The sequence below is a fragment of the Hyla sarda genome, chromosome 2 (genome assembly GCF_029499605.1).
Source record: "Hyla sarda isolate aHylSar1 chromosome 2, aHylSar1.hap1, whole genome shotgun sequence".
Taxonomy (NCBI): Eukaryota; Metazoa; Chordata; class Amphibia; order Anura; family Hylidae; genus Hyla; species Hyla sarda.
Window position 1 is genome coordinate 208,730,844 of NC_079190.1, and position 23,766 is coordinate 208,754,609.

At 44.5% G+C, this 23,766-nt stretch overlaps 1 protein-coding gene across 2 annotated transcripts; it reads right to left on the reverse strand.

The window, feature by feature from the left end:
• Nucleotides 1-1,886: 1,886 nt before the first annotated feature.
• ZBTB11 (zinc finger and BTB domain containing 11) lies at nt 1,887-23,742 on the reverse strand. Of its 2 annotated transcripts, none has more exons than XM_056556253.1 (11): nt 23,616-23,742; nt 22,432-22,661; nt 21,377-21,608; nt 17,121-18,271; nt 11,937-12,110; nt 11,479-11,694; nt 9,219-9,363; nt 8,998-9,115; nt 5,072-5,230; nt 4,740-4,915; nt 1,887-3,021 (listed from the first exon to the last, which is right to left on the reverse strand). In XM_056556253.1, exons 1-11 carry the CDS (start codon nt 23,725-23,727, stop codon nt 2,501-2,503), a joined length of 3,234 nt encoding a protein of 1,077 aa, XP_056412228.1. In that variant the 5' UTR covers nt 23,728-23,742; the 3' UTR covers nt 1,887-2,500. The 2 variants fall into 2 exon arrangements, with proteins under 2 accessions (XP_056412228.1, XP_056412229.1); XM_056556254.1 differs by lacking the exon at nt 23,616-23,742 and adding an exon at nt 23,001-23,113 and having other exon boundaries at nt 1,889-3,021.
• Between the last annotated feature and the right edge of the window lie 24 nt (nt 23,743-23,766).

Here is a 23,766-nt window from a genome sequence, read left to right on the forward strand (position 1 = left end):
CTACCCCCCAATTATTATCCCGATACCCACCGACACAGGGCAGTGGGTACCGGGGTGATTTTAAGTTTTGTTACATTTGAAACCATGCATTCTACTAGGCTTCAGAACTGCACACTAAAAGTCTTTGTCCATTGATATGTTAAAGTGAAAGGGCCGAAATGGCGTTATAAGTAAAGGGAATTTGGGTTCAAAGACACAAATGTAGAAAACTAAAAGCCATTGGAAATCAAACAACATTTAAAGGAAAACTGTCACTAAACTCCCCCCACACTAACCAGAGGTACTGGCTGGTAGTGCGGGGGACACTGATCAATATGAAGCCTACCATGCCAGGATCCGTCCCGCTGTTTGCCAGTTATCTGCATTCTTCTGGATATGCAAATGAGCTGCTCACTGGCACATGCTGGGTTACAAGGCTCCTTCTTGCACTGATGTCAGCGCTGCCCAGCTTATGAACATTCATTCATTCCCTCCCTCCTCAGTGTAGTCCACCACAGAGTAGGGCGGAACAGTCGGAGGGAGGGAATGAATATTAAGCCGGGCGGCGCAGACGTCAGTGCCAGAAGGAGCACCAGGTAGGCAGCATATGGATCAGCATCCCCCACACTACCAGCCAGTACCTCTGGTTAGTGCAGGGGTAGTTTATTTTATGTTTGTGTGGCCTTCAGGTCAAAGGCTCTACCTCCCTCTCCTATTGCTCTCGCAGGCGTCTGCCATTAACCCCTCAGGTGCTGGGATCAATACAGATCCCGGCATCTGTGGCAGTACGCGATTTCAATGAATGATCGGATCGCCCACAGCGCTGCTGCGGGGATCAGATCATTCAGAACGCCGCACGGAGGTCGCCTCACCTTCCTCCTTCCGGCTCCCGGCGTCTCCTGCTCTGGTCTGAGATCGAGCAGAAGATGACCGATAGAACAGATCAGTATTAGCAATCATGGTATTGCTATGAATAGTCCCCTATGGGGACTATTCAAGTGTAAACAAAAAATGTAAAAGTAAAAAAAAAGTGAAAAATCCCTCCCAATAAAAAAGTAAAACGTCATTTTTTCCTATTTTACCCCCAAAAAGCGTAAAAAAAAAATTTTATAGACATATTTGGTATCGCCGCGTGCGTAAATGTCCGAACTAAAAAAAAAGTACAGATCATGGCGTAAAAAATGAGCCCTCATACCGCCGCTTATACGGAAAAATAAAAAGTGAGGTCATCAAAATAAAGGGATTATAAACGTACTAATTTGGTTAAAAAGTTTGTGTTTTAAGCACAACAATAATATAAAAGTATGTAATAATGGGTATCATTTTAATCGTATTGACCCTCAGAATAAAGAACACGTCATTTTTACTGTAAATTGTACGGCGTGAAAACGAAACCTTCCAAAATTAGCAAAATTGCGTTTTTCTTTTTAATTTCCCCACAAAAATAGTGTTTTTTGGTTGCGCCATACATTTTATGATATAATGAGTGATGTCATTACAAAGGACAACTGGTCGCGCAAAAAACAAGCCCTCATACTAGTCTGTGGATGAAAATATAAAAGAGTTATGATTTTTAGAAGGCGAGGAGGAAAAAATGAAAACGTAAAAATTTAATTGTCTGAGTCCTTAAGGCCAAAATGGGCTGAGTCCTTAAGGGGTACTCCGCCCCTAGACATCTTATCCCCTATCCAAAGGATAAGATGTCAGATCGCCGGGGGTCCCGCTGCTGGGGACCCCCGGGATCGCCGCTGCGGCACCGCGCTATTACTGCACAGAGCGAGTTCACTCTGTGCGTAATGACGGGCTTCGGGCCCCTGTATCACCCGTCATTACGAACAGAGCAAACTCGCTCTGTGCAGTAATGATAGCGGGGTGCCGCAGCGGAGATCCTGGGGGTCCCTAGCAGCGGGACCCCGGCGATCTGACATCTTATCTCCTATCCTTTGGATAGGGGATAAGATGTCTAGGGGCGGAGTACCCCTTTAAGTACTGTACAGTAAAACCTGTTTGCCCCACAAATTTGCTCAATTGCATTTTCCAATCTCACCCTACAATACATTATAATTTATGCCCTGTAATACATTCTAGGTTAAAAAAAACAGCTACTGCATAAAATAAGCCCTAATACTATGGTCAGTGGAAAATCAAAAATGTTATCAAAAGGTGAACAGAACTTAAATATATAAGAATAAAAACCAAATCTAAACTTTGGGTGGTCAGGATGGGGGTTAATAAAAGATCAACAACTACAATTGTGTAAGTTTAATTCATTTATGTTCATTGAACTCTGGTTTGAAACCCTAAAATCATTATATATATTAAATAAAAACTCTAAAGATTACAACTTGTATAGTTTGTTTTAATAACCATAGCTGTAAGAATGGAACTTGAAACCAATCTGTGCAAATTCACAATATAAGCAAACCACTTAAATATTTCTATACACATAAGGGCCACATACTTTATTGGCAGAACTTGTAAGTGCTACATTATGTACAACTAAATCCATTTATATAGAATGTCATAGGACCTCAGACACGTGGCCAACCTCCACTTCTACAGTCTCAATGTGATCAGTCACTTCAGGCAGCTTAACCCCTCCTTGTTGGGACAACACATAGTTAACCACTTGCATGATGCTTTGGTCAGTAAGAGTAGACACGGCTGCACCATCTGCAGTGCTAGGAACTTCTTCAACTGATTCCACCATATCTCCAGATACTAAAACAGTCTCAATCTCCTCCGTTACAATCTCAGATTGTGACTCTACAATGTCATTTGGCAGAAAGCTGACCGCATGTTCCACCTGGGTTCCTTGGTGGTGAAACTGTAAACTGTCCTTCTCCAGCATAATTTTGCAAGGAATATAATTGCTATGATACTTTGTCATGTGCTTTCGTAGATTGCGGGCATCGATGTAGGCTTCGTTGCACACAGGGCAAACATACGGCCTCTCTCCTGTATGTGTCCTCACATGTCGTTTTAGGGAACGTGCATCGGCCCAGGCTACACCACATGTTAGGCACTCAAATGGTTTTACACCTTAAAAAAAACAAAACAAAAAAAACCTTTATTATTATTTTTTTTATGTAATGTCATTATATTTATATACTGTAACCTGGAAAGGAGACACATCATACACTGCAAACTACTTTTTTTTTTTAAACCTACTGAAACACAGGATGGCTGCTTCCATTCTCTCTTTAAGATCTTGAAAAAAAACTTGTCAGTGAAGTACATTTTCATGGGAAATACCATATTTTTCGCCATATAAGACGCACTTTTTCTTCCCCAAAACGAGGGGGGAAAAGTTGGTGCATCTTATATGGCGAATATACGCCCAAGGCTGTTGCGGGCGAGAGCGGGAAGTCAGCGGTAAGTACAGAGGCTGCGGCGGTGCGGTACAGCGCTGACTACCCGCTCCCCGCCCGCAGCAGCCTCATGACCGCCGGTGAACTTTTCACCTCACAACGGCTATGTTTATTGCCCTACGCCTGGAACATACAGATTTACTAATAACTGTATACTAAAAAAAAAAACAGGGTGCCTCCAGCTGTTGTGAAACTACAACTCCCAGCATGCCCGGACCAGCAAAGGCTGTCCAGGCATGCTGGTAGTTGTAGTTTCACAACAGCTGGAGGCCCCCTGGTTTTTAGTATACATGAATTCGTTTTTACCTGCTCTGGCCGGCCCCCGCCTGCAGCCGCACACAGGAGCCGGCCCGGGCAGATAATCATAGGTTTTCCTATGCCGGACATCCCTGTGTCCCGAAAAATCTTTACGGGACATAAGGATGTCCGCGGGTCACGAACCATTCCCCGGCCGATGTGCGTCCTCCTGCGGTCTTCCTGCGATCCTCCGCCTCTCTATGGTTGTACGCAGAGGACCTCCGTGACGTCCCGTGACCGGCGGCGCGTAATTTTCAGTGTTCCGGTCACCGCTCCTCCGGTCCCGGCACCTACTGCTATGGTCCATAGACCATAGCAGTAGATTGTGACACCGGGCCAGAGGAGCGGGGACCGGAACACTGTGGGGGCAGCACACAGACATACAGCCTCCAGCCGTACACTGTATATGGCTGGAAGCTGTATGTCTGTGGGGGGAGCTGCCTACCATTGTGGGGGAACTATACTGCCAACCATTGTGTGGGGGGGGGGGGGGGGAGCTGCCTACCATTGTGGGGGAACTATACTGCCAACTATTGTGGGGGAACTATACTGCCAACTATTGTGGGGGAACTATACTGCCAACTATTGTGGGGGAACTATACTGATATAAAATATTTTACTACAGTATTTGGTTCAGAATCTTTTTTTTTTCTAGATTTACCTCCTTTAAAATGGGTGCGTCTTATATGCCAGAGTGTCTTATATGGCGAAAAATAAGGTATTTATTGTCTAAAATATGGAATCTCTCTCCTATGCTCATAGATTATTAGCCAGTGTCCTTTTTGGCATAGTGTTATACAATACTATTTAAAGTACATTTTGGGGGGGGGATTAAAACCTGTGTAGAGGAAGAGTGGTGCAGTTGCCCATAGCAACCAATTAGATTGCTTTCTTTTATTTCTTAGAGGCCTTTTAACCAGTCCAGGACACAGGGCGTACAGGTACCCTGCATCATAGAGGGCGCAGGGCTTATGGGTAGGTCCTCCCTTTCTATTTTTTTCTTTTACAAACCTCCTATAGTCACAGCTAGTTATAGTTCGTTAAGATCGGACAAGAATGTCATATTAAAACCTCTACAAGTCTTTACTTTACCTTCATGGTTGTTCACATGTCTTCTAAACTCTCTTAGCTGGGTAAAGGATTTTCCACAATGATTACAAACTCTCTCAATATTTCTCTTGATTCTTCCCTTCTTGCCATGGGTTGCCTTATTGACATGTCTCCTGAATAATGACTTCTCGAAGAACTCCTTTCCACAAACATTACACCTGAGAGAATGAAAAAAAGAATACATTTGCTGTGCTCACATACAAAGACAAAAAGACATGCAGATACATATGGAGGCATAAAGGTAGGCGTGAATTCAGGGCAAATTCCTCTGCAGTCAATTTTACTTTGGAGAAGGAATAAGACAATCTCCTCACCTATACGGCTCTGTTACAGAATGAGATTTTACGTGTGAATACCAATCCTTCTTCCAGCTGTAACACTTTCCACAAACTTCACACTCAAAAGGCTTCACACCAAGGTGCTTGTTCATGTGCTGCTGCAGATCTCGTGCTTCGGAGAAACTTCTTTCACACCTATAGCCAACAAAAAACAACAGTCCTTCATGTAAGAGTGTCCATACACAAAGGGGTGGGCAGTATGGGCTAAATATAAAATTATATATTTTTTTCAAGCTTTTGGGAGATTCTTAAATAACCACAATTAAAAGTTCTTTGAGCTGGTGCCAAAAGAAGGAGTTGCATTCTTCACTCAACCATGAATCACTATATTTTAAAGAAACTACAATCACAGCTAATGGTTGGAGGAGGAAGCCAGCATGGAATATATATCAGACTCCTTCTTTAGGTGCCAGGTCACTGAACTGTCAATGTATATACAGTCATGGCCTAAAATGTTGGCACCCCTGAAATTTTTCTAGAAAATGAAGTATTTCTCACAGAAAAGGATTGCAGTAACACATGTTTTGCTATACACGTGTTTATTCCCTTTGAGTGTATTTGAACTAAACCAAAAAAGGGAGGAAAAAAATCCAAAAATGGTCTGGACAAAATTATTGGCACCCTTTCAAAATTGTGGAAAAATAAGATTGTTTCAAGCATGTGATGTGCCATTAAACTCACCTGGGACAAGTAACAGGTGTGGGCAATATAAAAATCACACCTGAAAGCAGATAAAGGAGAGAAGTTCACTTAGTCTTTGCATTGTGTGTCTGCATGTGCCACACTAAGCATGGACAACAGAAAGAGGGGAATAGAACTGTCTGAAGGTTAGAGAACCAAAATTGTGGAAAAATATCAACAATCTCAAGGTTACAAGTCCATCTCCAGAGATTTAAATTTGCCTTTGTCCACAGTGCGCAACATTATCAAGAAGTTTGCAACCCATGGCACTAGCTAATCTCCCTGGGCGTGGACAGAAGAGAAAAGGTGATGAAAGGCGTCAACGCAGGATAGTCCAGATGGTGAATAAGCAGCCCCAAACAAATTCCAAAGATATTCAAGCTATCCTGAGGGCTCAGGGAGCATCAGTGTCAGCGCAAACTATCCGTCAACATTTAAATGAAATGCTATGGCAGGAGAACCTGGAGGACCTCACTGCTGACACAGAGACATAAAAAAGCAAGACTACATTTTGCCAAAATGAACTTGAGTAAGCCAAAATCCTTCTGGGAAAACCTCTTGTGGACAGATGAGACCAAGATAGAGCTTTTTGGTAAAGCACATCATTCTACTGGTTACCGAAAATGGAATGAGGCCTACAAACAAAAGAACACAGTACCTACAGTTAAATATGGTGGAGGTTCAATGATGTTTTGGGGTTGTTTTGCGGCCTCTGGCACTGGGTGCCTTTAATGTGTGCAAGACATCATGAAATCTGAGGATTACCAATGGATTTTTGGTCACACTGTACAGCCCAGTGTCAGAAAGCTGGGTTTGCGTCCGAGATCTTTGGTCTTCCAGCAGGACAATGACCCCAAACATACGTAAAAAGCACCCAGAAATGGATGGCAACAAAGCGCTGGAGAGTTCTGAAGTGGCCACCAATGAGTCCAGATCTATATCCCATATAACACCTGTGGAGAGATCTTAAAATTGCTGTTGGGAAAAGGCGCCCTTCCAATAAGAGAGACCTGGGGCAGTTTGCAAAAGAAGAGTGGTCCAACATTCCGTCTGAGAGGTATAAGAAGCTTATTGATGGTTATAGGAAACGACTGATTTCAGTTATTAATATTAAGTTAAGGGTGCCAATAATTTTGTCCAGCCCATTTTTGGAGTTTGGTGTGACATTAGGTCCAATTTGCTTTTTTTCCTCCCTTTTATGGTTTAATTCCAATACAAACATGTGTATAGCAAAACATGTGTTCCTGCAATCCTTTTCTGTGAGAAATTTTAGGGGGGGGGGGGCATCATTTACGGCCATGACTGTACATCAGGATGCTAAAGTACCAAAACATACCTACAGTGGACAAAATATGGCTACGTTCACTCTACCAGTTGTCTCTGGCAGTGTGAAGCCCATTCTTTTAGGATCGAGAAAAGCCGTCTTGCACCATCTTTTTCTCCGGCTTTTCTCTCCGAAAATAACGGCGGCTATTGATACAATAGGGTCCATCGGGACCAGTTATTTGCCGGCAAAATTAAGGCCAGTAAACTGCAAAAAAAAAAAAAAAAAGGAGTTGGATGGCCGAATTTGCTGGAGCATATCGGCAGTGTGAAAGGGGCCTAACTTTAATAGTCCAAACAGTCTACTAGTGAGTAAAGTCTCTCTCCTGAATGGCCAAATTCCCACTAAACCTATATATGGTTGGGCCCCTCACAGACACAATATTATGTAGTACACGTGGGAAAGAGTTTCCCTAATGGACCCGCTGCTGCAGCAGAATTCAAGCTCCACTCTACACTGAAACTGTAGCTGTGCAAGTGTTAAAAAGCCTAAATAGAAAAAAAGCACTCCTCTCCACCTGGGTGCTGCTTATTTTATCACCAGATGTTACTAAAATAAGATTAGGCTCTTTGGATTCTCACTAGAGTACAGTGCTGCGCCTCCTTCAGAACCAGGAAGGTGGAGCTAGTGAAAATTTTCTCAGCAGTTGGGACAGTTTGACAATTGAGTGTCTTTTCACCTCCTTCAGAGTTTTTGCTCCAGAACTTGGGGACATCCAAGACTTTTGCTAAGGCTGGCTTCACATCACGATTTCAGTGTCAGCTGAACAGATACGATTTCAGAAGCTCACATCGGCTGAAATCGTATCTCTGCACGGACATGTAAGGGACCATAAACTATTCTGCGGACCCGATCGTAGACAGACCATGATTTTCAGTCCGTGTCAAAAATCTGACATGCTGAGAAAATGACCAGATCGTAGTCACTAGCTGACTACGATTGGGTCCGCAGCCCCATAATAGTTAATGGGCCCATACATGTGCAGAGATAGGATTTCGGACGATTTGAGCTTCTGAAATCGTATCTGTTTAGCGAACACAAATCGTGATGTGAAGCCAGCCTAAGAAAATTTACACTAGCTATGCTTCCCTGGTTTTGAAGTAGATAGCATGGTCCTCTAGTGAGACTTAAGAGCCTCATCTGATAATACAATAAGCAGTGACTGTGTGAAAAGGAAGTGTCATTTCAGACAGTGAGAGGTGGAGGCCATATATGGACTTGAGCACAGCAGCAGTGCTCACAAGCCTGGGAAGGCACTTCTTACCACATAAGAGAGGAGGCTAAACCTCTACCGGGATATGTAGTCTGCCAGCAGCAATGCCAGAATGCTACTGTGCTGTTCCTGGTCCCTGCTAAACAAATTATTTTAAAGGGATATTCCAGCCTTAGACATCTTATCCCCTATCCAAAAGGATAGGGGATAAGATGTCTGATCACGGGGGTCCCGCTAATGGGACCCCCCGCGATCTCTGTGCAGCACCCGGCATTCTGTGTCGGGCACTGCTCCAGAGACTGAGACATGACGTCACACCACACCCCCCCTCCCATAAACCTGAATGGAGGGGGTGTGGAATGACGTCATGTCTCTGGAGCAGTGCATGGCACAGAATGCCGGGTGCTACACGGAGATCGCCATAGGCTAACACGCATCAGTTGTGGTGCAACTAGCTGTAAAGCATTGCTGTGCAGCATTTACTGCAGCACAACCATGGTGTATATGGGCACCCTAAGCCAACAAACTACTTCTACAAACTGTTTCTACAAACTTTTATGGAAATGCAATATACATTTTCAATGTGGCTATAGAAGTCAGTAGAAAGAAAACTGCAAACTTCAGTAAGTGCCTTGCATGTATCTGTACTGGCATTATCGTGAAAAGAGACAACCAGATCCTTACTGAGTGCAGTGATATTCTCGAACTTCAGGTTTGGGCCTGTGCTTCTTCAGATGTTTACTAAGGCCAGATGCTCGATGGAAAGTTTTTCCACACATTGTGCAAAGATACTTTGTTTCACCTAAAACATTTAGTGAAAACAACTAAATTAGAATTAAATACAATCCAGATATAGTAATATCCATACAAAGACTCATGCTGCAGATATAGAATTCATAAATTACCTGTATGTGTGCTCACATGTTCTTGGAGACTGCGGTTTGTCACAAAAGACTTCTCACACATAAGACACTTGAACTGTTTGTTTGTTTCATGTAATGCCTGGTGCATCTTTAAACCGTGCTTGTGAGTAAATGTTTTCTGACAAATCTTAAAACAAAAAAAAAAAAAAAATGACAAAAACCCCACTTTCATTAATATTGAGTGTACGACATGTGATCTCAGTCCTTCTAATACACTGCTCAAAAAAAATAAAGGGAACACAAACAACACAATGTAAGGCTGGGTTCACACTGCGGAATCTCCGGGCAGAATTTCTGCCGGAGATCGAGCCGGCGGCACTAGGACCGCATGAACTGCATTGTTGTCCTCATAGATGGCAATGCATTTCTGAGAAGATCTCTCAAAAGATCCACCTAGAAATGCATAGCCATCTATGGGGATGGTAATGCAGTCCACATGGTCCTAGTGCTGCCGGTTCAATCTCCAGTAGAAATTCTGCTCGGAGATTCCGCAGTGTGAACCCAGCCTAACTCCAAGTCAATCACACTTCTGTGAAATGACACTGTCCACTCAGGAAGTAACACTGATTGACAATCAATTTCACATGCCGTTGTGCAAATGGAACAGACAACAGGTGGAAATTATAGGCAATTAGCAAGACAATTAAGCAATTAGCAAGACACCCCCCAATGCAGCTGGTGACCACAGACCACTTCTCAGTTTCTATGGTTCCTAGTTGATGTTTTGGTCACTTTTGAATGCTGGCGGGGCTTCCATTCTAGTGGTAGCATGAGACTGAGTCTACAATCCATACAAGTGGCTCAGGTAGTGCAGCTCATCCAGGATGGCACATCAATGTGAGCTGTGGCACGAAGGATTGCTGTGTCTGTCAGCGTGTCCAGAGCATGGAGGCACTACCAAGAGACAGGCCAGTACATCAGGAGACGTGGAGGAGGCCATAGGAGGGTAACAACCCAGCAGCAGGACCGCTACCTCCACCTTTGTGCAAGGAGGAGCAGGAGAAGCACTGCCAGAGCCCGGCAAAATGACCTCCAGCAGGCCACAAATGTGCATGTGTCAACTCAAACGGTCAGAAATAGACTCCATGAAGGTGGTATGAGGGCCCGACATCCACAGGTGGGGGTTGTGCTTACAGCCCAACACCGAGCAGGACGTTTGGCATTTGCCAGAGAACACCAAGATTAACAAATTCGCCACTAGCCCCCTGTGCTCTTTACAGATGAAAGCATGTTCACACTGAGCACATGTGACAGACGTGACAGAGTTTGGAGACACCGTGGAGAATGTTCTGCTGCCTGCAACATCCTCCAGCAAGACTGGTTTGGCGGTGGGGTGGCATATCTTTGGGGGGCCACACAGCCCTCCATGTGCTTGCCAGAGGTGGCCTGACTGCCATTAGGTACCGAGATGAGATCCTCAGACCCCTTGCGAGACCATATGCTGGTGCGGTTGGTCCTGGGTTCCTCCTAATGCAAGACAATGCTAGACCTCATGTGGCTGGAGTGTGTCAGCAGTTCCTGCAAGAGGAAGGCATTGATGCTATGGACTGGCCCGCCCATTCCCCAAACCTGAATCCAATTGAGCACATCTGGGACATCATGTCTCGCTCCATGCACCAGACTGTTCAGGAGTTGGCAGATGCTTTAGTCCAGGTCTGGGAGGACATCCCTCAGGAGACCATCTGACACCTCATCAGGAGTATACCCAGGCGTTGTAGGGAGGTCATACGGGCACGTGGAGGCCACACACACTACTGAGCCTCATTTTTACTTATTTTAAGGACATTACACAATGTTGGATCAGCCTGTAGTGTGGTTTTCCACTTTGATTTTGAATGTGACTCCATATTCAGACCTCTATGGGTTGATAAATTTGATTTCCATTGATAATTTGTGTGTGTGTGTAATTGTGTTGTCAGCACATTCAGCTATGTCAAGACGAAAATATTTCATTAGTTCATTCATTCAGATCTAGGATGTGTTACCTTAGTGTTCCCTTTATTTTTTTGAGCAGAGTAGCAAACACCATTTATGACACCACATTCACACACAACAGATATGAACGTAACTATTGTGAAGTGCCCATCCTTAGGGCAGAAAGTGCTGAATACATAGGGCCACCCAGACCATGAGATACATTGGTTCAGATAAACATGGGCTCAGAATGACTGGACTTTAGTCTTCACAATTCACGTGTGCACTACGATTATGTATGACATTTCCAATGGAGCCCCAAACTTACCTGGCATACATGTGGCTTCACACCAGTATGTTTGAGCATATGTAGTCTCAAAGAGCACATTTTTGGGAGGGTTCGTCCACAGATGTCACATATATATTGTCGTTTGGTCCTTCCTTTGGCTGCTTCCGTTTCTGAGGCTACTGGCTCGGTTTTACGAGAATGTCTGATCAAATGGGCACGTAATGATGCTCTGTACTGGAACTCCTTCTTGCACAACTATAAGACATTAAAAATATCTCATGTGAACTACTGCATATCTTTTCCTTGTTGACTGTAAAAAAAAAAAAAACTAAAAAAAAACTACATGTGGATCTGCCATCTCCAACCCATGGCCACAGCGGGCATTACTTTCTCTTGCAGAGGAAGTTTATCAATACATTGTGATCATTAATATGAGTGGCTGGTCATGTAAAGCCAGGTCATGAAGTATGGGACATTAACATAACTATGTGACTTACCGGGCACCTGAATTCTTTAATGCGGTCATGCTTCATACTGTGCATGATAAGTGCATACTTGCGCAGAAACACCATTCCGCATTCCTTACACTTGTGCTCCTCTTCTGCCTGTGGGGCTTCTTTTTTAGGTGGCATCATTCTTTTTTTCCCCCTCTCCACCAATTTCCTAGCAGCCTTAAAAGAAGGGAAAATCATTTACATCAATAAAATAGGAACATGTTTTATACAACACATCAAGTGTAGGTTCACATTTAAGCAGTATTTTACATATGAATGAATTATACATAATAAAGCAATGCATTTGCAGTGTTGCTAAGATTATTATGTACTAATCCTGAGTAACAGACATTATGAGCCAGGTCTTGTCCTTCTAGCTGCAACCAGTAATCTATGGTACTTCACAGCAGATACCATTCCTTCCAGAATGCACTGTAACACACAGTATAACATAAGGAGCACAGCTCATGTTGTAGGCTGCAAGTCCAGATCAGTAGATGCAATACAATAGTTAGGGAACTCAACTTTATTTTATGTTCCTTTTGAGCAAGGTGGATATTAAATATGAATATACTGATTAAATGGGAACACAGTTGTAAGGCAAATAAATATAGAGAATTGCAAGAATGGGTATTCAACCAGAGTAGCGCAGAGATGTTGCATTACCGTCAATGATAATAGTAGGATGTTCATTTCACATTATTCATAGAGCATTATACTGGGCAAAGCTGTACAATATGTTTGTCCTATCTTACACACATGAAGACCTTGGAATGGCATTTAAATGGGCACTGTCAGATTCAAAAACCTTTTATATGTTGTATATCTTGGCAAAACATTAACCGATCTAATTTACTTCCTAAGAAAATTTTATTTCCTTTTTATAAAAATTATGGCTTAAAAAATCATGGCTTTATTCAAGTTGAAGCATAGGCATGGACAAAGTCCAGTAAGTGAGGGTGGGCTAGCACTCCTCTGTGCTCGCTCCTGGCTGACAGCACTCCTCTGTGCTCTCTCCTGGCTGACAGCACTCCTCTGTGCTCTCTCCTGGCTGACAGCACTCCTCTGTGCTCTCTCCTGGCTGACAGCACTCCTCTGTGCTCTCTCCTGGCTGACAGCACTCCTCTGTGCTCTCTCCTGGCTGACAGCACTCCTCTGTGCTCTCTCCTGGCTGACAGCACTCCTCTGTGCTCTCTCCTGGCTGACAGCACTCCTCTGTGCTCTCTCCTGGCTGACAGCACTCCTCTGTGCTCTCTCCTGGCTGACAGCACTCCTCTGTGCTCTCTCCTGGCTGACAGCACTCCTCTGTGCTCTCTCCTGGCTGACAGCACTCCTCTGTGCTCTCTCCTGGCTGACAGCACTCCTCTGTGCTCTCTCCTGGCTGACAGCACTCCTCTGTGCTCTCTCCTGGCTGACAGCACTCCTCTGTGCTCTCTCCTGGCTGACAGCACTCCTCTGTGCTCTCTCCTGGCTGACAGCACTCCTCTGTGCTCTCTCCTGGCTGACAGCACTCCTCTGTGCTCTCTCCTGGCTGACAGCACTCCTCTGTGCTCTCTCCTGGCTGACAGCACTCCTCTGTGCTCTCTCCTGGCTGACAGCACTCCTCTGTGCTCTCTCCTGGCTGACAGCACTCCTCTGTGCTCTCTCCTGGCTGACAGCACTCCTCTGTGCTCTCTCCTGGCTGACAGCACTCCTCTGCGCTCTCTCCTGGCTGACAGCACTACTCTGTGCCCTCTCCTGTCTGATAGCAGTCCTCTGTGCTCTCTCCTGTCTGATAGGACAGGAGAGAGTACAGCGGAGTGCTATCAGACAGTAGGGAGCACCAGGAGTGCTAGCTCATCCGCACTTACTGGACTTTGTATATGTCTAGGATCTGCTGTCTCTTTATATAGTACTGCAGCCTATTTCCAATATTTTCCTCCAAAATCACCCAAAGTGCAGGGAAACTACAGCCCAGTTTCATACAATTGAGTGGAGCTGACTGATATCCCCTCAACAGGTGGGGGCTGAAAGTGTTACTGTGCAGAAAATATTCATCAGGCCACCATGCTGCAGCCCCTATTGAGCTTGCTCAGGAATGGTGCAATTCCATAAGTTGGACCACCACTGATTAAAACCTTATGGCATATTCATGGTATTAGGGATCGACCGATTATTGGTTTGGCCAATATTATTAGCCAATATTCACGATTTTGGGCGTTACAACGCGACCGCCGCCCCCCCCCCCCCCCCCACCCACGATCCACCACACTGCGTCGCATCCACCCCCCCCCCCCCCCATCCCCGGTTTTATAGTTACCTGTTTCCGGGGGTCCACGCTACTTCTGGCTCCTGCGCTGTGCACAATGACGAGTGACGTGACGCGACGTCACCGTCAGTGCGCACAGTGACAGCTCAGGAGGATGCCACCGGAGCCAGATGTAGAGTGGACCCCGGGAACAGGTAATTATAAAACTGGGGATTGGGGAGGCAGTGGGGCCGGGGCAGTACGGTGGGGGGTGCGGTGTCTGTGATAGGACTCAGGACCCCCGGACAGGCAGGGGGAGAGAAGCGGGTGGCAGCGGCGGCCTATGGCACCGCAAAAGCCGCTGCAGTTTAAATCAATGATCTGCAGCGGGGGAGGGGGGATAAATAGCCGATAACTTATACCGGAATATCGGTATAAATTATCGGCTATCGGCCCTAACCTCCACAGATTATCGGTATCGGCCCTAAAAAAAATTTTTTTTTAAAAACATATCGGTCGATCCCTTCATGGTATATAACAATTCTTCATACAATGGAAATAACTCTTAAAGCGTACCTGTCAGATTGCCCCCCCCAAAAAAACCCTGTTATACGTTACTCAGTACCTCCTCCTAATCATGTACATTTTATTTAACCCCTTAAGGACCCATGACGTACTGGTACATCATGAGTCCGCTCCCGTTCTATAACATGGGGCCATGGCATGGCTAACCCATGGCTGATCGCGGTGCTGCGCGCTATTAACCCTTTAGACGCGGCGTTCAAAGTTGAATGCCGCGTCTAAAGTGAAAGTAAATCATTGCAGGTTCGCTCAGAGGGCTGTTCGGGATGTCCACGGTGAAATCGCGGCATCCCGAACAGCTGTGACACAGCAGGAGCGTTCCTTACCTTGCCTCCTGGTGTCCTATCGCCGAATGACTGCTCAGTGCCTGAGATCCAGGCATGAGCAGTCAAGCGGCAGAATCATTGATCAATGGTTTCCTATGCTCAATGTAAAAGATCAGTGTGTGCAGTGTTATAGCCCCCTATGGGGGATAAAGATCATTTAACCCCTTCCCTAATAACATTTTGAATCACCCCCCCCCCCCTTTCTCATTAAAAAAATAAATAAATAAATAAATAAATAAATGTGTAAATAAACATATGTGGTATTGCCGCATGCGGAAATGTCAGAGTTATAAAAAAATATATTGTTAATTAAACTGCAGGGTCAATGGCGTACGTGCAAAAAAATTCCAAAGTCCAAAATAGCGTATTTTTGGTCACTTTTTATATCATGAAAAAAAATGAATAAAAATATTTCAAAAAGTCCAATCAACACATATAAATGGTACCGCTATAAAACTTCAGATCACAGCGCAAAAAATCAGCCCTCATACCACCCCGTACACAGACAAATGAAAGTTATAGGGGTCAGAAGATGACAATTTTAAACGTATAAGTTTTCCTGCATGTAGTTCTGTTTTTTTCCAGAAGTACGACAAAATCAAATCTATATAAGTAGGATGGGGGAGATTTATCAAAACCTGTGCAAAGGAAAAGTTGCCCAGATGCCCATAGCAACCAATCAGATCACCTCTTTCATTTTGCAGATGCCTTGTTAAAAATGAAAGAAGCGATCTGATTGGTTGCTATGGGCAACTTTTCCTCTGGACAGGTTTTGATAAATCTCCCCCGATATCATTTTAATCGTATGGACCTACAGAATAAAGAGAAGGTGTCATTTTTACCGAAAAATTTACTGCGTACGGAAGCCCCCAAAAGTTACAAAATGGAGTTTTTTTTCTTCAATTTTGTCACACAATGATTTTTTTTTTTTCCGTTTCGCCATAGATTTTTGGGTAAAATGACTGATGTCATTACAAAGTAGAATTGGTGGCGCAAAAAATAAGCCATCATATAGATTTTTAGGTGCAAAATTGAAAGGGTTATGATTTTTAAAAGGTAAGGAGGAAAAAATGAAAAAACCCTCCGTCCAAGGAGTTAACTATGACCGATATTTCACAAAAAAAAATTGCATATTAACAGTGCTCACAGGGAGGGGGATATTCAAAGAATTTAGCACCACATTTGCTTAAAGAGTACCTGTCACTAAATAAACTTTTCTAAACTAACTCAGGCTATGTTCCCTAACTACTCGTAACACCCCCCTGCCCTTAAAAATGTATTAAAAGCTTTAAAAAGCTCTGTACCTTACCTATCTTTTTGCTCACATAGTGTGTTGTAGGAGGATGTGGGCATGCCCCAGCGCTACGTCACAGAAGCCTGCTGGGGGGATGATTTGCAGAGCCCCGCTTGACCTAAGTGTACAGAGCCCAGTGGGGTATGAGAGTGAGCACAGCACTCCCAGCTGTCTGATTGAAAGGCAGGGAGCTGCGCTGAGCTGGTTAACACTCTTTAAAAGGAGCAAAATAAAGAGCCCTAATAACACAAGTTTTTGAATATTCACCCCACTGTCTTTTCCATCTTGTCAAAAGGGAGGGAGCATGTCCCTCCTCCTGTCCCTCACTCTGCTGACTCACTGTTTTTGGGAGTCTGGAAGCCCTGCTCTGTAATCCTTTCCTCTCTGGTTTTATGCTGTGTAAACACAGACACACACAATGATTTTTGGAGATTGTCTGTGCTCTACAATCAAAGACAATGGGGGGAGATTTATCAAAACCTGTCCTGAGGAAAAGTTGCTGAGTTGCCCATAGCAACCAATCAGATCGATTCTATCATTTTTGAAAAGGCCTGTGCAAAATGAAAGAAGCAATCTGATTGGTTGCTATGGGCAACACAGCAACTTTTCCTCAGGACAGGTTTTGATAAATCTCCCCCAATATGTTGAGTATATTAGGAAAACTATTGTTTTGCCAAGATTTACAACATATGAAAAGGTTTTTATATCTGACAGTGCCCATTTAAAACAAAGAAGAAAATGTTGGTTCAAACACGTACCTGCTGTACTGCAGACTTGGGGACTGCTTTTTTATTGAAGTTTTTCTTTTCTTTGCCTCTGTGCAACTGAATGTATCCACCTTCTTCAACAGAGCGCTCTCGTAACTTGCTTTTATAGGGGTCTGTTTCTGAAGAGCCTGGACTCTCAGATGTTGCAGTATCTGCTCCAGAGGTCTGACTGCCCACAATGGGGGAGCTGGCACTGTTACTAGTAGTTCTTTCACTACATGTTTTATCGACATCTGGTATTGTTGGGACAGAGGCACTTCCTTCAACAGCTGGTGATTTACACTTTGGCAGCTTACCACGTTTCCTCTTTAGGCTTTCTTTAGACTTTGATTTGAGTTCCTTTTGCTCATTAATATTACCATCTGCATCCATATCCACACTAGGTGATCCCTGTGCACCAACAGGATCTGTCATTTCTGAGTGTACAGTATTTCTAGATAAGTCTGTCGGTTCCTCGTCAACTCCTTCATGGCTAGGCACCTCCTGTAATTCAGGTCCATGGACACTAGTGACAGATGGCTGAATTTCTGCTGATTCAGAAGTTAGCACTTCAGATGTTACAACTTCTTGGATTATTTCTACGGATTGCTGGGGTTCAACAGATGACACATCAATGATGGTAGGAAAAAGAACTGTAGGCTGCTGGTCTGAAGTGGAATTTGAAATGTAAATTGCTGTAGTGCCATCAACAGAGCTGACCTTGGTGCCACCAACAGAGCCAACTGGAAGTTCACTGTCATTGGTTAGTTGTATAGTGGCATCCACAGACAATGGCTGGTGAGCAGCACTTACTAGAATTTCTTCCGTAGCTTGACAATTGATATTTTCCAGGGTTAGAATCTGTTGGGTACACAGCACCTCCTTTACAACAGTCAATTTTGGCATGCCTACATTCTCACTCTCTTCCAACCGGACAACCTGCACGTTCTCTTCTGAAGATACAGTTTGAACTTCTCCTTTCTGAAACAAAGTGAGCTGCTTTTCTTCCATTTGTTTATGCACATACTCACAGATTTCTAACACTTCATGCATGAAGAGGTGTCGTGCCAGCATTACCAGTTCTGCCATGCTGGAGAAATCAAAGCACAGTTCAGAGGTGTAAACAAACTCTAGCAGGGGCAGGAAACTGGCCTTGCAGAATCCTAGAAATGAAAGAAACTAAATAAATAGTAATAATGTGAACATATCTCAGTAGATACATTTTAATAGTAAAAAGGACAGATCTGTCACTGGCATGTAAAGAAATCCCATTGAGAAGACAACTACTGATCTACTATTTATCTGTTATCGGTGGTGCCAGAGTGGCAGCTCATTAATATTGCAGACTACTGAGTGTGCACTCACTCAGTCCACTGTGATTAACTGAGTATTTTATCAGGCACATGGCAACTATAAAGAAAAATATGAGGGTCCCTGTGACCAGGTTTATGCCCTAAGGTAGGGATGCTGACAGATTGCATTCAAAGCCTGTGTATAGTAGCTATTCTCTGAGAAGACCACCACTCTAACAGACCACTTTCAATATGCACAGTTGCCTGAGATGTTAGACATTGGCTAAATAATATTACCTTACTTTACACATTTTCCAGGTGCGAACTTGACACGTTTTGCTTTAAAAACTAAACATGATTTAAAAACCAACTACTGGACGCCCCACAATTCACTAAAAAAAATAAATAAATAAATAAATAAAAAATAAAAAAGGTATCCTGGAGCACAGTAGTCCCTTTGGATTTGGCACCTGCACAACCCCACTTCTAACCTGGCTCTGTGCAGGTACCACAAAATACCTGGTTACAACATGGCAATGTGACGTAAAATGTATTTTAGGGATCCATATGTGATGGCATATCTTAGCAATGCGACATCATATACTATGCAGCAGGGGTGTGGAAATAAATTTAAAAAACTACTTGTCCAAGGGACGAAAGCGGAACACAATCTACTTGTCCCTCAAGAAAATCCACTTGTCCTGGTAGATAAAATAATTTCAACCAAAATAATACGATCCCCCCCACTAGACCACCAGGGATGGATATAAGATCCCTTTAGACACTGCTGTCAACTTTAACAGCGGTGATCTAATGGTTTAATAGCGGCCACGGTGATCGCAGCATGCCGGGCTATTAGCGGAGGGAGAGCTGTAGCTCCTTTTACAACCGAGGCAAGCCCAGAAACCCGGAACCATTTATTATCGGAACTTTTATTAGGAAAGGGGCTCATTCACATATATACGCACTTCTTAAAATATTTTAATCACTATTTTTCAGTCTTCATAGGGACTTATATATGGAGTCTTTTGATTGGGTAACAGTGAACAGCGCTGTGTTACTGGGGGGGGTTCTGCTTCTCCAGTTTATATGGTGCATTTTATTTACTCTAATTTAGGTGTCAGAAAATGCTGGAAATTGCATTTAGTTACTAGATAACTACAACACCCAGCATGCCCTGATACAGCCTATGGGTGTGTGGGTGTTGCAGCATGTTGCACTGTACAGTAGGACAGTTAAGGTTATTGTGTAACATGCTGGGAGTTGTAGTTTTGGTTTGTGTCAGCTGCAGAGCCATAGGATGTGTCAAGGAATACTGGGAATTACAGTTAGTAACTACAACACCCAGCATGCCCTGATGCAGCCTATGGCTATGCAGCTGACCCGAACCAAAACTACAACTCCCAGCATGTTACACTTTATAGTTCTACAGTTTAGGTTACGGTGCAACATGCTGGGAGTTGTAGTTTTGGTTCGGGCGTGTTTGCGTGCATCTGTGGGGCTCTTGGTTGTCGGGCGAGTATGAAGGGGGCGGGATTCTGGGGGTGCAATTTAGTGCGGGTGGCCAGAAACCACAAAAAATAAATAAAATTAGATAGCACAACTGCTGGCAGCACTTGTCAGTCCGCCCCTGTACAAAACATACAAGCATACACATCATACATACACATATACATACACCGGGCCGCTGCCCCCTATATCATACATCATACATAGACACATCATACATACCTACATACACCCGCGGCTGCCCCCCATCATACATTACATACACACATCTTATATACACATACATACACTCAGACCATAAATATACACCATACATATGCACACATCATACATACACCTGCCGCTGCCCCCTATATCATACATTACATACACATCATACAGACATCATATATACCCCTGCTACTGCCCCCTATATCATACATTACATATACACATGACACATACACCATACATATGCACACATACATACACCGGCCACTGACCCCTATATCATACATTACATACATCATACATAGACATCATAAATACACCCGCTGCTGCCCCCCCCCCACATCATACATTACATACACACATACACCATACACACATCATATATACACATGACACATACACCATACATATGCACACATTATACATACACCTGCCGCTGCCCACCCCACATCATACACAACCATACACATATACACATGACACATACATATGCACACATCATACATACACCCCCTAATCATACATTACATACATATACAACCACCCTTCCCGCCACTTGCATGCTCGGCCTCCTCACCTGAGCCGGTGTGAGGTGAAATCCCCAGCCCGTGCAGTGCAGTCTCCTCACACACGTCTTCTCCCCTCCCCCCGCTCTGTGTTTCCCCCTGTGAATACTTGAAACTTCCCCGTGATGAATTAGGTCCTGTGTAGACAGAGCGGGGGAGGGAGGAGCTGTGTACGTCCTCATTCTCCCCATCTTCCTGTGTTATGCAGAGCTGCGCTCTCCATCCTCCGGGAGGGGGGGGGGGATGAGGGGGCGTGGCTTAATCATCTCCAGCAGACGTGCGACCTCTGGCTCTGCTTGGGCTCAGCTGTGAGGTGAGATCCCCTCACACCGGCTGGGGGGGGGGGGCTCTGAGCAGCGGCCCCCGGCTACTGAAATCAGCTGGGGGCCGCCACCGCCCCCTCCATACACTCTGAGCGCCGGTGTGAGGTGCAGACTTGCATCGGCTCCTGCACCTCACACCGGCATTAAAGAAAATAAGGGGGACGTCGGTCTGTCCCTGCTAGCGCGATACAGGGCTAAATCTATGAACAATTCACCTGCTCGGCGCCCAAAACTACTTGTCCCGGGCGTCGGGGGATAGGATTTCCACATCCCTGATGCAGGGAAAATATCTCTACACTAACAATATGCAAATATTTTACCTTAATTTGTCAGCAATTCACATTAACTTATCGAAGCAAAGCTTTTACCTGAAAGATCCACAAAAGCTTCATGGCTCGAGACTGCTCCTTTTTCAATGAAGAGCTCTCTGAAGTACTCGCTGCTGGCTGCCAGAACTGACTTATGAGCCTTGTATTCCTCTCCTTCTATGAGCAATGTCACATCACAGAATTGGTTAGCAATCCTCTGCTGGTTTAACTGATCCAGTACTGCCTGGCCGTGCTTAAGAGAGGACTGTTTTACTATTCCTTTACTGTCAACCTAACAGAAAAAAAAGTGAAGACATTCTTAAAATACAGGAGGTCTGCATATCATCTTCATGAGTAATGATGGAGCTTTTAAAGGGGTACTCCAGCATTTAGACATCTTATCACCTATCCAAAGAATAGGGGATAAGATGCCTGATCGTGGGGGTCCCGCCACTGGTGACCCCCGTGATCTTGCATGCAGCACCCTAATCAAAATCAGTCCCCAGAGCATATTTGCTCCGGGTCTTATTACCGGCGACCACAGGGCAGGCAGTGTGTGACGTCACGCCTCTGCCCCCGTGTGATGTCACGCTCCGCCCCTCAATGCAAGCCTATGGGAGGGGGCGTGACAGCGTAGGCTTGTATTGAGGGGCGGAGCGTGACTTCACACGCCGCCTGCCCAGTGGTCGCCGGTAATCAGACCAGGAGTGAACATGCTCCGGGGACTGATTTTAACTGGGGTACTGCATGCACGATCAGGCATCTTATCACCGGAGTACCCTTTAAGGGTATCCTTGAAAATACTAAATCAGATTAGTGGTGGTCTGACTCTTGGCACCTCCCAACAGTCAACTGATTGAGAGGCCTGCAGTGCTCCAGTGATTGCCAAGTCTCATTCATTGTACTGTACAATTTGTAGTGGCTGTGCCTGGTACTGCAGCCATGTTACATTCAGTCAGCTGATCATTTGGGCTAGGGGTATGGAGTTTGAGCCTAAAAGTATAGGTCAATTTCAACATCTCAGGAAAGCCTTTAAAATACATTAGAGTAAATGTGTCAAGAACACAGACCACAGTTACAAAATAAAAATAAAATTTATAATTCAGAGCACGTACAAAAACCAGTTCATGCTTTGCCACCGCCTTCTTTTTTAAAGACTTAGGATCTGCGTTGGCTCCAGATGTGGAGTTGCTGAGTTCATCATCTGTTTCATTGCTGTCTGAATGCACTTCAAGTCCAAACTCCTCCAACATTTCGGAGGGATCATTGGAAGAGCGGGAGCGGTCAGCCTTTTCCTGACATTTGCTGCACTTCTTGATGTAATCCTTCATTTCTTTCAGAATACCTGGAGATGATGAAACAAAGATTCTGATTTGATGTTAAATCTCAATGCCATCTGCAAAACAACCATCTTTTCAATGACTTCCAACTACCGTTCAAACTCGTCTCCCCCAGTACTAACTTAAAGGGGAGGAAGCAACACAGGTTATTTTCTAGACAAGTCTCACTACATTAGAACCTTCCCAAATGTCTAGTCCATCAGTTATTACAGTGCTGGGTTACAAAGTTATTTTCAGCCCTGCTATTCTTTTTCAACAGGACTGGCTACAACACTCATGGCTAAAAAGCTACCTTTTACATTGCACAGTCATTAAAGCGACATCACTATGAACTGGACACATACCGAGACGCTGTAGCTGATCTCATCTTTCCTGCAGTTGTTCAGGCTCTGGTTAGGCTTCTTTCACACAGCCACTGCGCCCCGTCAAGAACAACTGTCACACTTTTTTGGGGGGGAGTTTTGACGGCAGTCGTTTTGACTATGCACAACAGGTCCCAATGGACCCCATTATAGTCAATGGGGTCCATTGGACGCCCTTGTTTTTCAGTGGGAGAAAAAGACGCTGCACGCTGTATTTTTTCTCCTGGTATTCCCCCCCCCCCCCCCCCCCCGACAGCTGTCATACTACCCCCGTGATCAGACATCTTATCCCATATCCTTTGGATAGGGGATAAGATGTCTTGGGGCGGAGTACCCCTACCCGCTTGCATTGATCTCTAACCAGTTGCACTAGATGGGCTCCGCTATAAGTCTACGGAGCCTGTTTGGCACAACTGGGATCACTGATCAGGGAGAATCTGAACACTCGGACTCCAACAATCCTCTGACAACTGAAACTGTCATGTGATCACAAGGAAAACAAGATGGCTGATAAATAATATGGTTTTATTTTTTTAGACCACCTATTGAATCCTCCATAAGTGGGTATGCAATAAAGTCCATTGAACTGAACATTACATTGGTTATGCTTTGTACATTGCAGCCATATAGGACTGCCTAAAGTGATGGAGAAGACATTGAAGGTAAGGTCAAAGCACGTGTTACTATGGAAACAAATGGTTGTCTTCATCAACCAATCAGATCGTTGCTCATAACAATGTAAGCTGCG

What these genes read in the sequence shown, in the direction of transcription:
- ZBTB11 (XM_056556253.1), bottom strand. Translation starts at nt 23,727, where the DNA reads ATGAAGACAACCATTTGTTTCCATAGTAACACGTGCTTTGACCTTACC. An exon ending in TTAAAGAATTCAGGTGCCCG is followed by an intron (nt 11,695 to 11,936) that starts GTAAGTCACATA and finishes AATGTCTTATAG; the next exon opens with TTGTGCAAGAAGGAGTTCCA. An exon ending in CGAGAATATCACTGCACTCA is followed by an intron (nt 5,231 to 8,997) that starts GTAAGGATCTGG and finishes TGTTGGCTATAG; the next exon opens with GTGTGAAAGAAGTTTCTCCG.